Source organism: Capra hircus, chromosome 19 (genome assembly GCF_001704415.2).
Source record: "Capra hircus breed San Clemente chromosome 19, ASM170441v1, whole genome shotgun sequence".
Classification (NCBI taxonomy): Eukaryota; Metazoa; Chordata; class Mammalia; order Artiodactyla; family Bovidae; genus Capra; species Capra hircus.
This window is the reverse complement of record NC_030826.1, coordinates 60,984,868-60,996,946: the sequence shown is the minus strand read 5'-3', so window position 1 is coordinate 60,996,946 and position 12,079 is coordinate 60,984,868. Positions and strand designations below refer to the sequence as shown.

The window sequence follows — 12,079 nt, the reverse complement described above, 5'->3', positions numbered from 1 at the left end:
GGCAGGTGGGCGGTGTGCCGGCGGGTCAGTGTCCACACGGGGCTGGTGGAGGTTCCCCATCTGTCAGTCCACAGACCGACACTTGCGTGTGGCCACAGGGGTCACCTGTCTTCTTTAGGTGCAGAAAATACTATTTGTAAAAAATACATATGTGTGTGTGCATGTTCGGTTTTCTCTGACTCTTTGCGACCCCACAGACTGCAGCCCACCAGGCCCCTCTGTCCATGGGATTCTCCAGGCAAGAACACTGGAGTGGGTTGCCATTTCCTCCCCCACGGGATCTTTCCAACCCAGGGATCGAAGCAGGTCTCCTGCACTGCAAGCCGATTTTTTTTTTACTGTCTGAGCTACCAGGGAAGCCCAAAATATATATGCATATTGACATGTATATGTGTATTTTCCTTAAAGGCTCATCTTGTAAACACAGACTGCTAAGTCACTGTGAAAAAGTCAGTAAACACCCTTGGTCCCAATTCCTTCACTCCTGCTCCCAAGAGTAAGACGAACGTCAGAAAATACACAGACTCACCAAGGGCGACTTGTTACTGACCCAAAGCTGCTCCCTTCCCGAATACAGCGTCTTTCCGAGGGACCGGAAATGGTCGGTCCGCCTTTCTCTCACTGTGCTCAGAGCAAAGTAAATCCCAAGGAGGGAATCGGGATGGTACCCAGCCAAGTGTCAGTGTGTTTGAAGAGGAAGATCAGCAGTGACTATACAGGGACCCCTCGGGATTATCCGCATAAACCTCCGCTCCTGTCTGTGAGCTACTAAGACCCCAGGATGCGTCAGGATCCCGGAGCACCTTTAGGAATGTGGGTAGAGGGAGACTTCTGGGCCGGTGTTTGTAACGGGCCTGGCACTTCAGGACAGGCAGAGAGAGAAGTGTCTAGACTCTCCGGGGATGATCACAGCCAGCAAGGGCGTGACTGAGACAGTCCCTCTCATGAGAACGTACCAGGCCTCTGACCCGCCCGCTCATTACCTGCTGCTGTGCCTGCAGCCTCAGGGCAGGGCTGGGGTCCAATGGCCCCTGCAAGTCCTCCCGCTGTCTCTGTACAATTTTGGGGCTGCTTCAAAATCACTAGGGCCTGACGAGCATTCCAGGGAACCTCCTTCGGTGACGGACACTCCCACTCGTGTATAAATAAGAGGCCTCCATGCAGTTTAAAGCAGCTTCCACTCATCTGGTCCTGACGCGGGAGACGGGACGACTGGCTCCTCCCGGGCTCCCTGGCATGGCCTAAGCAGACAGGCCTCCCATTTTGTCGCTAATTCTCAAGCATCTCCAGTTTTTTGTTTTTTACTCCAAATGATGTACCAAATAACAGGTACACCAAATAACATGGGGTACTTTTAATTTGATACAGGTTTTCTTTAGCAAGAGATCACCTCTGAATGCCAATACCCAGGGTAATCCGGTTCTGTAAATATAAGAGGTCTCCAGGTCTGCTCTGGTTACAGTGGAGAGTCTCACAATCCAGTCATCTTTTAGAGCAGCCCCAGACTTTTACAACTGCTGATGATGGGTAGGAAGGTCCCATAAGCCACTGCGTCTGACCTGCTCTGGGTTCCAAGGATGCAACTTTAGGACCCAGATGCCAAGTTTTGGGGAACAGAAAAGCTCCCTCTGTAGTTAAGAGGGGCGAGAGAACCCCCAAAGCAAAACAACTGCCCTACTGGGAGGCATTGAGCCTACAAATGTTTTTAAATGCACAGTTTTAACGATGACTGCTTTCTGGCCCTGAAATGTCAGCTTCACTTGCTGGCACTGTGTGTGACGATCTATAAAAAGCCAAAAATGTCCGTCTCACGCAGCACCCCGTGGAGCCTTTTGGGAAATGACGAATGTGGCCTTTCAGCCCCTGCACGAAGGGCCCATGGCAGCTTTTTGTTTTGTATTTTTTTGGCTGTAACATGTGGCATATGAGATCTTAATTCCTCGACCAGAGATCATACCTGCACCCCTGTGTGAGAAGCGTGGAATCTTAACCACTGGACCACCAGGGAGGCCCCCTCCCTTTCTTTCCTCTGCGTAGACTGTCCTACAGATCTATGCAAGAGAGAAGCCAGACCCGCCCTCCATCCTCTCGCAAATGGAATCCACCTGGCATGAAATCAGCACTGAGAGGAAACACTGGCCCCCAAGACCTGTGCCCCAGTGGCTGCCCCTCTCTGCCTCCAGGAGGGACGGTCAGGGAGCCCCCCACGTTTAGGCCTAAACACTGCTTCCATTTCGAGATGATTCCAAGCTGACCGTCCGGGCTGCTCTCTAACTAAAGCTCATAAGAGGGGCTCTCTGCTGCCCCGAACAGAAGCTTGAAGGCTCAGAACCAGGGGCACAAGCTTCTCGTCTCCCAAGATGTGAGAAGGACCCCTGCCCAGCGCCCAGCCCAGCCTGGGGTACCCCCGCTGCCCACAGGGCTGAAGCAGGGGATGGGGGTGGCTGGGCTAGAGGGGCCGGGGGTGGGGGAGGTCCCAGCTGACAGGTGGCTCTTCAGGGTCTGTCAGAGAGGAGGGGCTGAGGGCCCAGCGCTGTCAGAGCGTCACCTTTAGCACGAGGGTGCTAGGACATGAGGCGCCCAGGGAAAAGGTGTTTACACGGGCAGGTTCCTCCTCTGTGAGCTGCGAAGACACCGCTAAAGAAGCGGAACTGAGGCCTGGTCTCTGAACGGGGGAGGCCGCAAGACCGCCTGGGACAGAACGCGCCATCCTAACAGGCGGGTGGGCTGGTTTGAGTGGAGGCCCACCACACGCTAAACCCCGCTGGCCTCCCGGGTGTCCCGGCAGGATTAGGTGGTGCGGAGCAGACAACGGGGAAGAGGCTCCGCCCGGGCGGAGGGGAGGGCGCGTCCAGGCGCAGGGACCCAGCTCCAGGGGAGCCCAGTGCTCACAGGAGGGAACTCATTCTCGTCGTCCAGACAAATCGGTCCCGTTGCAAACTCGTGTTCGGGAATGACCTCCCCGCGGAGCGCCCCGCCGTCCTCGGAGTAACCTGCAGAAGGCAGTGAGGCGTGAGAGACGCTGGGGGCGCTGATCTCAGGCCTAGGTCTCGGGCCCACCCACCCGGCACCGTGACCACCCAGGCCCCCGGGCCCGCCCACCCGGCACCGTGACCACCCAGGCCCCCGGGTCCGCCCACCCGGCACCGTGACCACCCAGGCCCCCGCAGGCCCGGGTGGCACGGTGACCACCCAGGCCCCCGAGGGCCTGCCCACCCGGCACGGTGACCACCCAGGCCCCCGGGTCCGCCCACCCGGCACCGTGACCACCCAGGCCCCGCAACCACCCAGGCCCCGCGGCCCGCTCACCCGGCACGGTGGAGGCTGCGGACGCGCTCGGTCTGGCTACCGTCGCGGCGTAAGACTGAGGTAAGGGCGGTCTGAGGTCGTTTTCTTTATTCTCTTCGCTGGTTCCTGAGCCAAGCAAGCTACCGGCAGTGATGGAGGGGGCAGGGAGAGACGAGAGGTCACCTCCCGCCCAGGACACCTCCCGAGGAAGAGTGGGGGAGGCCGGGCCTGGCCCCGGGTTCAGGCGCAGCCCCCCGTCAGTTCCCCAGACCAGCACACCCTCCGCCGGCCGGGTCAGTCGCGAACGTCCCAGCCCTGGTTCCGGAACCTGCGCCCACCTGTGCGCACCAGGCGGGGATGCGCAGGCCGGCTCTCCAGGGGGCCCAAGCGAGGGGCGTCCTGCCCGCAGACGGCAGGAGAGGTCTCCGTTCAGTTTGGCAAACACGTCCCAGGGACTCCGGGGAAAGAGGGGCCGGCAGGGATAGCCCGGCATGCGTGCTGCTGAGTCAAGGGAGCCCGGCGCCCAGCGGGCCCTCGCACCCCAGCACCATCCCCGTACCCCGGGACACCCCCCCGCGCACCAAGGGGCCCCGCACCCCGGCGCCCGCAGCATTCTGGCCCCCCTCTGCACCCGCACCCCCGCACCCCTGTGTCCCCTCGCACCCCTCACACCCGCACCTTACACCCGAGTGCCCTCCCGCACCCCGGGGCCCCGCCCCCACACCCCAGCGGCCCCCCACGCACCCCGCACCTCGCACCCCCAGCACCAGGGGCCCCCCCTGCTCTGGGCTCAGGGGACGAGACAGCGAGTCCTGAAAGCCCGGCTTTCTGACAACTGGCCTCTTCACCTGTGGGTCTTGATTAGGACACAGTCTCCTCCGTCCTGAGGGTCCAGGTTGTAGACGTAAAGGTGCCCACTGGATGAGACGACCAGGAGCCGCGGCAGCTTCTGGATCCTGAGGGCCGAGAAGACGCGCTGCAGTGCCCGTGCATGTGTGGGCTCAGGCGTTTCCAGGGGCCAAGCCCCCCCTCTCGCCGCCCCCCACCAGCGCCCGGTCCCGCCCTCCACACGCCAGAGGCCCGCCGGCCCGGAGCCTGGGTTGCTGGAGCTGTCCTTGCCGGCTTGTCTTTGAATGTAATTGTGTGGATGAGACAAAGGTCGAACCTGACCCTGCACAGCAGGCCGAGTGGGGTGCTGCCTCTGCCTTTAACAGCGAAGGAAACGTCGTGGGCGGTGGGGGGGCGGTGGGGGGGCGGTGGGGGGTGGGGTAAACTGGCCCCGAGCGACAAGGGCTCAGTTCAGTTCAGTTCAATTCAGTCGCTCAGTCGTGTCCGATTCTTTGCGACCCCATGAATTGCAGCATGCCAGGCTTCCCTGTCCATCACCAACTCCCGGAATTTACTCAAACTCATGTCCATCCAGTCGGTGATGCCATCCAGCCGTCTCATCCTCTGTCGTCCCCTTCTCCTCCTGCCCACAATCCCTCCCAGCATCAGAGTCTTTTCCAGTGAGTCAACTCTTTGCGTGCGGTGGCCAAAGTTTTGGAGTTTCAGCTTCAGCATCTGTCCTTCCAATGAACACCCAGGACTGATCTCCTTTAGGATGGACTGGTTGGATCTCCTTGCAGTCCAAGGGACTCTCAAGAGTCTTCTCCAACACCACAGTTCAAAAGCATCAATTCTTCGGCGCTCAGCTTTCTTCACAGTCCAACTCTCACATCCATACATGACCACTAGAAAAACCATAGCCTTGTCTACACGGACCTTTGTTGGCAAAGTAATGTCTCTGCTTTTGAATATGCTGTCTAGGTTTGTCATAACTTTCCTTCCAAGGAGTAAGCATCTTTTAATTTCATGGCTGTAATCACCATCTGCAGTGATTTTGGAGCCCAGAAAATAAAGTCAGCCACTGTTTCCCATTTCCCCATCTATTTCCCATGAAGTTATGGGACCAGATGCCATAATCTTCGTTTTCTGAATGTTGAGCTTTAAGCCAACTTTTTCACTCTCCTCTTTGACTTTCATCAAGAGGCTTTTTAGTTCCTCTTCACTTTCTGCCATAAGAGTGATGTCGTCTGTATATCTGAGGTTATTGATGGGCTAGTTTTACAAAAATCTTTCCAATGTTCAGCTTTAACAGTCACGCTTAAAGGTCTTAGATAAGACGTCTGTCCACCCCACAGGAGTTTGGACCTGGACTTTGGAACTAGAGCTTTTTTACATAAACCCATAGAAATGGGAACCGTCTTCAAGACAGTATCACTGGAATGAGGAGTTTGAAACTTCTGTGCTGGCTTGCAGCTGCCCCCGAGGAGAAGAGACCAACCAGACAGACACTGGCTGATGGGGGGTGGTTTGGATGGCAAGGTCGTGAGGTGGAGTGGAGGGACGGGTCTGCCTTTACTTGCCCTTCCTGGCTCCCTTCTCTCGCTTTCCCTTAAACACGTTTGCATGTTTGGGGCACCCCACACTCTGGGAAATGAATCAGTGAGGGTTTCTGCCTGGCGGGGGCAGGGGTGGGGTGGAGGGGCTGGACTTACGTGGCAAGGGTGCAGATGTTCCTGTGGCCGGAGAAGCCCAGACGCCCGGTGGCAAAGGCCCTGTCCTGGTTCATCATGTCGGACACCTGGGTGGGGAGGTAGTTGGATGCAGCCAGGAACATCTTCCCCACATAGCCGGTCCAAGTTGAGGGCTCCTCGGGTCGGCTGGGGAGCAAGGCGAGCGAGAGTGAGACCGAGACCCCCCGCGGCCGTCCAACACCCGCGGCCTCCGACCGGGAAGGGCCCGTGCCCTGCTGTGACATTCTGCCCACGATGGCTGGGGACGTGCCCTTCTGGCCGTGCCCCGAGGGCTCGTGTGTTCCGGGGAGTGGCTCCAGGCGCCTCAGCCTCTCTCCATTCAGGAGATGGAAACTGATGATGGCTCTGATTTCTAGGCTGCTGGGAGGGGGGCTGGGGAGAGGGAGAAGGAGTCGGTCCCTGGCCGCTGTAACAAGTCCAGGCCTGTTCTGGGCTCACCCAGAAAAGAACAGGCCGATCTCAAGAGTCAGACCTCGAGGCCAGACTGTGTGGGCAGTGAACCCCGGGGGCCAGAGGCCTGCGCGGTGTCGCGTTACTGTCCCGAGCCACCTGGGTGGGCGCCAGGATGCTCACAGGTGGGGGAGTCCACGGGGCCTGCTGCGCCCCCTGCAGCCGCCACCTGCGCCCCATCCCAGGGTCTCTGCCAGACAGGAGGGTGGGGGATGGGGCGGCTCCGCCGGTGAGCTGGCGGTGGATGTGACGCACACCTGCCTCAGTGCTGGGCAGGACAGACGCACACCCGGGGCAACCCGCTGAGGCTGCAGGACCGACAAGGGGACACGGGACGGACGGGGGGACGCGGGGCAGACGGGGGCGGGACGCGGGGCGGACTTGGGGGGGACTTGGGGGGAAGATGTGGGGAGGACGTGGGGCGGATGGTGGGGGGGAGATGTGGGGCGGATGGGTGGACGCGGGACGGATTGGGGACGAGGAACGGATTGGGGGCCGCGGGATGGGTTGGGGGCCGTGGGACAGATGGGGGCGGGGCGGACCGGGTGGACGCGGGACGGACGGGGGCGGGATGTGGGGCAGACTGGGGGCATGCCAAACGGATGGATGTACGCAGGACAGACGGGGGCGGGATGCGGGGCGGACTGGGCGGGGAGACGTGGGGCAGACGGGGGACGGACGCAGGACAGACGGGGGAGGGCATGGGGCAGACGGGGGCGGGACGTGGGGCAGACCGGGGGGACGCGGGACAGACAGTGGGGACACGGACAGTCGGGGAAGCGGCCCCAGCTCAGGGCCCTGGGGTTTGCTTCTCGCCGTCACCACCTGGACATCCCCTGGCCACGGGGTCTCGTCCGCAGGCGCCGAGTGCTCCCAGGCCCGTGTCCTCCCAGGGTCCTGGCTTCGCGGACAGGCCTGCGGTCCCTGGGGCTCCGCGCCGAGGGGCTGGGGTCTACAGGGGCCCTGGCTGCACCCAGGCCCCGCATCTGAGGCTCCGCAGCACAGACTTGCGGAGAGAAGACGTGAGCGCGTCCGCGGGGACGCCCAGCCGGGGGCCACTGGGAGCACGGCCGGGGTGCTCCTCCCCGGGAGGCGGGGCCTTCGGGTCGCCTGCTCGGAGGACTGAAGCAGCCACACCGCGGGGCGGGCGCAGGGTAGGTGCTCTCTCGTAATGGGGTCTCTGGGGCTGCAGTGAGCAGGAGGCTTTAGGGGGAGTCCCAGGCTCGGCCCTGAGGCAGGTCTGACTCAGAATCCGGGTGGGGGGCTGGTGGGAAGAGGCGTTGGATGCAGAGACACGCACCGGGAGTCAGCGCCCCGGTGGACGAGGCAGGGAGGCCTGACGCAGCTAGAGAGGAGTCCCTGGGCCGCCACTGAGCCCAGCGCGGCCCGAGAAACACAGACACTGTTTCAGACGCCCTGACCGCTGCACGGTGGGCCGCGAGCGTGAGCTGCTCCGCGCCGTGAAGTCTTTGACATCGACACGCGTGCCCGGGCTGCAGCCCAGCACAGGCTCTCCCTGCCCAGGGTCAGCCTCGGGCCCTGGAGGCCCAGGCAGGCGCGAGGTGCTGGAGAGGAAGCGCTCAGGCAGACCATGGGGATGCTGCCAACTCAGATCCAGTCCCCACAACACAGCGTGTCGCACACCTGGTTTGTTTTTCCCTTGTGTGATGGTGACGCTCACGAGCTCTTGCAGCCTGGTAAGAGTGCACTGGCGTGATATCTAAAAACAGCGTCCGTGCCTTTATTGAAAGCATGCCTTATCTCTAAAAGCTGCCGACCATCACCTGGGCCCTCTGCTGCTGCTGCTGCTAAGTCACTTCAGTCGTGTCCGACTCTGTGCAACCCCACAGACGGCAGCCCACCAGGCTCCCCCGTCCCTGGGATTCCCCAGGCAAGAACACTGGAGTGGGTTGCCATTTCCTTCTCCAGTGCATGAAAGTGAAAAGTGAAAGTTAAGTTGCTCAGTCGTGTCTGACTCCTAGCGACCCCATGGACTGCAGCCCACCAGGCTCCCCCGTCCCTGGGATTCTCCAGGCAGCAGTACCAGAGTGGGTGCCGTCGCTCGCTCTGCACCTGAGCCCTCAGCGGGTCGTGAATCCTCTTGCAATCCTCACACCAAAGGTCACTGAAGACAGACCACCGTGACAAACGGAACAATCACGCCAAAGTGTGAAATACGCTCAGGACGACCGAAAGGCGACCGAGAGACAGAAAGCAGCAGACGCCGGGGGGGAGGCGGCCCAGGCGGCAGAGCGGCCACAGAGCTTCAGTTTTAAAAGTGCAGCAGGGGCGAAGCAGGTCCACACTCAAGGCTCCAGCACAAGGCTGGCCTGAGCATCGCGGTACTGACAACGAGACTGGCAAACGCTTAGTTGGTTTCCCTCTGAGCCCAGCGCTACACTACAGGGAACCTGCTAGAGACTTCACACGCACACACGACTGTTGTTACGTCAGGCTCTGCAGACGAGGACACGGGCGTCCAGTCACAGCAGCTCGCCTGCCTGTGGTTTCCTGCCCAGGGGAGCGCGGCTGCGGCTCAGGAGGCAGCCCCCGAGCCCCGGGGATCACCCTGAGTCTGCCGCTGACACACTCACCACGTTGGTGGAGACAGCAAGTAACACGGGCTAGTGGCCTTAGCAGAGAAGTCAGGGGGCGCTGGTCAGACCAGGACCCTGCTCCTCTCGTCCAGCAGTCCCCAGCCTTTTGGGCACCAGGGCCTGCATATATGGAAGACAGTTCTTCCATGGACTAAGGGTGAGGGGGTGGTTTGGGGATAATTCAAGCCCAGGTAGCACTAATGTGGGTTCGATCCCTGGGTCGGGAAGATGCCCTGGAGGAGGGCATGGCAACCCACTCCAGTATTCTGGCCTGGAGAGTCCCATGGACAGAGGAGCCTGGCGGGCTGCAGCCCATGGGGTCACACACAGTTGGACACAACGGAAGCGGCTTAGCCTGCATGTACACAAGCACATCCCGTTGACTGTGCACTTTATCCTGGTTTAACACCGCCGCTGGCCTGACGGGAGGAGCCCGATCCTCGGCCTGCAGGTAGGCCCCGCTCTGGTCTCCCGGGTGTTTCCGGTCCTACCTGTTGGAGAGATGCTCCAGCTTGAAGATATGCACGGTCTCCGTGTTGCTGGAGGCGCAGAGGAACTGCGAGTCCATGCTGAAAGCCAGGGAGCTGATGGTCACGTACCTGCAGACACAGCCACGGGGGAGGGTGAGCCCGGGAACGAGCGAGGCAAGCGGCCTCCTGCTTGGAAGTCAGCTTCAGAGAAAAACAGACACCTAAACATATCCCGGAGAGTCTGGGCGCAGGTGGACCTGGTTGCATTGGGCTTCACTTCGTGATGGCTGCAGACTGCGATTTTTATGCACTGGGGGCTCGTGGGGCCCTGCGTGGGGCTTGTCCTCTGGGGCGGTCTTCCCCACAGCATGTGCTGTGTCTCTGGGTCACGTTTCGGTCACGCTTAACGTATCTTAAGCTTTTCCATGATTATTCTATTTGTCATGGTGATCCGTCACCAGTGATCCTTGGTGTGACAATTATGAAAGGACTGACTCGCTGAAGGCTCACGTGATGGTCAGCATTGTTTAGCAATGAGACATACTTTAAAATCCAGGCCTGGACCCTGGTTTTTAGGGCTTCCCAGGTGGCCCCAGCAGTAAAGAACCCCCCTGCCAGTGCAGGAGACACAAGAGACTCGGGTTCAAGCCCCGGGTCGGGAAGATCCCCTGGAGGAGGGCGTGGCAGCCCACTCCAGTATTGCTGCCTGGAGAGTCCCGTGGACAGGGGAGCCTGGTGGCCTACAGTCCCTGGCGTCGTCGAGTCGGACACTTCTGAAGCGACTAAGCACACGCCAACACACACAGGGAGCACAGACCTTTTCATCCCTCTCCGGAACTCATAGAGCTTCTGCCCGTCGGGAACAGAAAACACCCGGATGACGGTGCCCTGCAAGAGAGAGCAGGTGGGCGTTTCTTCCTGCAGACCTGCCCCTTTGGAGGGGAGCTTGCTGGGCTGGTCTGGAGCATCTGACCCCGGAGAGAAAACACGGAGGGCTGTCCACGTGCCGTGTAAGCTGCTCTTGGAGGGTGACTTGAACACCCTCCGTCTCCCTGTCCTCCCCACCTAAGCCCAAGGCGCTGGCTGCTCTATCCGTCTGCTGTGGCTTCCCAGAACCCGGATCTGCCTGTGAGGACGGGCACGCTGGTTCTTGGTCAGACCGCGAGGCTCTGGGCAGAGCTGCTCACGTCCTACACGCAGAGGCCCTGGGTCTGCGGAGACGATAGATGAGGCGGCACTCGCAGGGGCCGAGGGCCTCCCTCTGAAGTGAGTTGCGAGCGCTGGCGCCACGGTCCCCCCCAGCAGCTCCTTGGCGCCTGGGGCCCTCCGCACCCCTGGCAGAGGGGGGCTCCCAAGGACACGGCTGTGAGCAGCACTTACCTTCTCGGAGGCGCTGGCCAGCCTGGAGCCCGAGGAGTTGAAGGCGATGGCGGCCAGCGTGCCCTCGTGGGCGGCAATGGTGCAGACGGCCTTCTGTTGGCGACAGGGACGGCGGGTCGATGGCGGGCGCGGGGGTGCCGTCCACCTCCCGCCCCTCCCCCTTCCTTCCGAGACGCCCGCCCCCCTTTGCTGGGCTCTCCGGGCTCCGCCGGGCTGTCTGGGTCTAGGTTCTACTTCGAGGCGGCTGCGTTTCTGTCCCTTCTCCTGCCCTCGGGGAGACGGTGACCAGCCGTGGGGCTGATGCACCTCTGGGGCCCGGCTCCGGGGAGCTCGGCGGGCAGGGGCAGCACAGGCGCAGGCGGCGCAGGCCGCACCGCGGCCCGCAGGACACGCGTCACCCGCGTCTGCCTGCCTCGTGGCGACGTGGACGCGTGGCGACGGGCGCAGAGCGCGTGACCGCCCCGTGCACGCCCGGGGCTGCGGCCGGGGCCGCGCGCGCGCCGCTCAGCCGGAGCTGACCACGCGGCCGCGCGGACTTACCAGGGAGTGTCCGTCGTAGAGCACAATCTCGCCCGTGGTCGGGCTCCCGGGGTAGGCCACGTAGGAATTGGAATGGTTGATGGAGAGCGCGCACAGACCTGGCGGAGGAAGCCCAGTGAGCGGCCGGGTGCGCGGGGCCGCGCGGGGGAGCAGCCCCGGAGCGGCTGGGTCCGCGGGGGCCGGGCGGAGGGCCGGGCGGGGAGAGCGGCCCCCAGTCGGCTGGCTCCCCGGGGCCCGGCGGGGGCCGGGCGGAGGGCAGGGACCGCGGGCCGCCGTCCGCACGCGGCAGGGCCGCAGCGCCACCTGCTGGCGAGGGAGCCGCCCCGCGCCCCCGGACGCGCAGTGACTCTTCTCCAAGGGCCGCGCGCACTGAGCTCCCACGGGAGACCGCGTCCACGCGCAGCTGAGGGGTCGGAAGGCAGAGCGCCCTCCCTGCTCCCCTCTGAACTGTGCCCCAGGGCCCTGACATGACGTCTGCCTCGCTTCCAACTCGGCCTCCGGGCGTAAGCCCCCGACTGAAATAAAGGTTCCTACTGGGAAGGGATTTCCCACACGGCTCAGCCTGCAGAGCAGGAGGCCCGGGTCCAGTCCCCGGGCGGGGAAGAGCCCCTGGAGGAGGGGATGGCAACCGCTCCAGTGTTCTTCCCTGGAGGATCCCGTGGACAGAGGAGCCTGGTGGGCGGTGGGCTTGGGGTCACAAAGAGCGGGACTTGACTCGGTGACTAACCGGCAACAATAACCGCAAAGGGGCAGGCTGCGGGGAAAGGGGGAGCCC

The 12,079-nt window shown here is 62.1% G+C and overlaps 1 protein-coding gene across 1 annotated transcript in view; it reads right to left on the bottom strand.

Moving 5' to 3' along the window:
* The window catches only part of WIPI1 (WD repeat domain, phosphoinositide interacting 1), a 28,546-nt gene that overhangs the window by 510 nt on the left and 15,957 nt on the right, over positions 1 to 12,079 (bottom strand). The window contains exons 5-12 of the mRNA XM_018063942.1: positions 11,305 to 11,402; positions 10,765 to 10,857; positions 10,202 to 10,272; positions 9,406 to 9,513; positions 5,829 to 5,993; positions 4,137 to 4,244; positions 3,310 to 3,428; positions 2,893 to 2,993 (exon numbers count right to left, since the gene is read on the bottom strand). Of these exons, the coding sequence (XP_017919431.1) occupies positions 2,893 to 2,993; positions 3,310 to 3,428; positions 4,137 to 4,244; positions 5,829 to 5,993; positions 9,406 to 9,513; positions 10,202 to 10,272; positions 10,765 to 10,857; positions 11,305 to 11,402 (863 nt within the window). The remainder of the gene's footprint in view (positions 1 to 2,892; positions 2,994 to 3,309; positions 3,429 to 4,136; positions 4,245 to 5,828; positions 5,994 to 9,405; positions 9,514 to 10,201; positions 10,273 to 10,764; positions 10,858 to 11,304; positions 11,403 to 12,079) is intronic.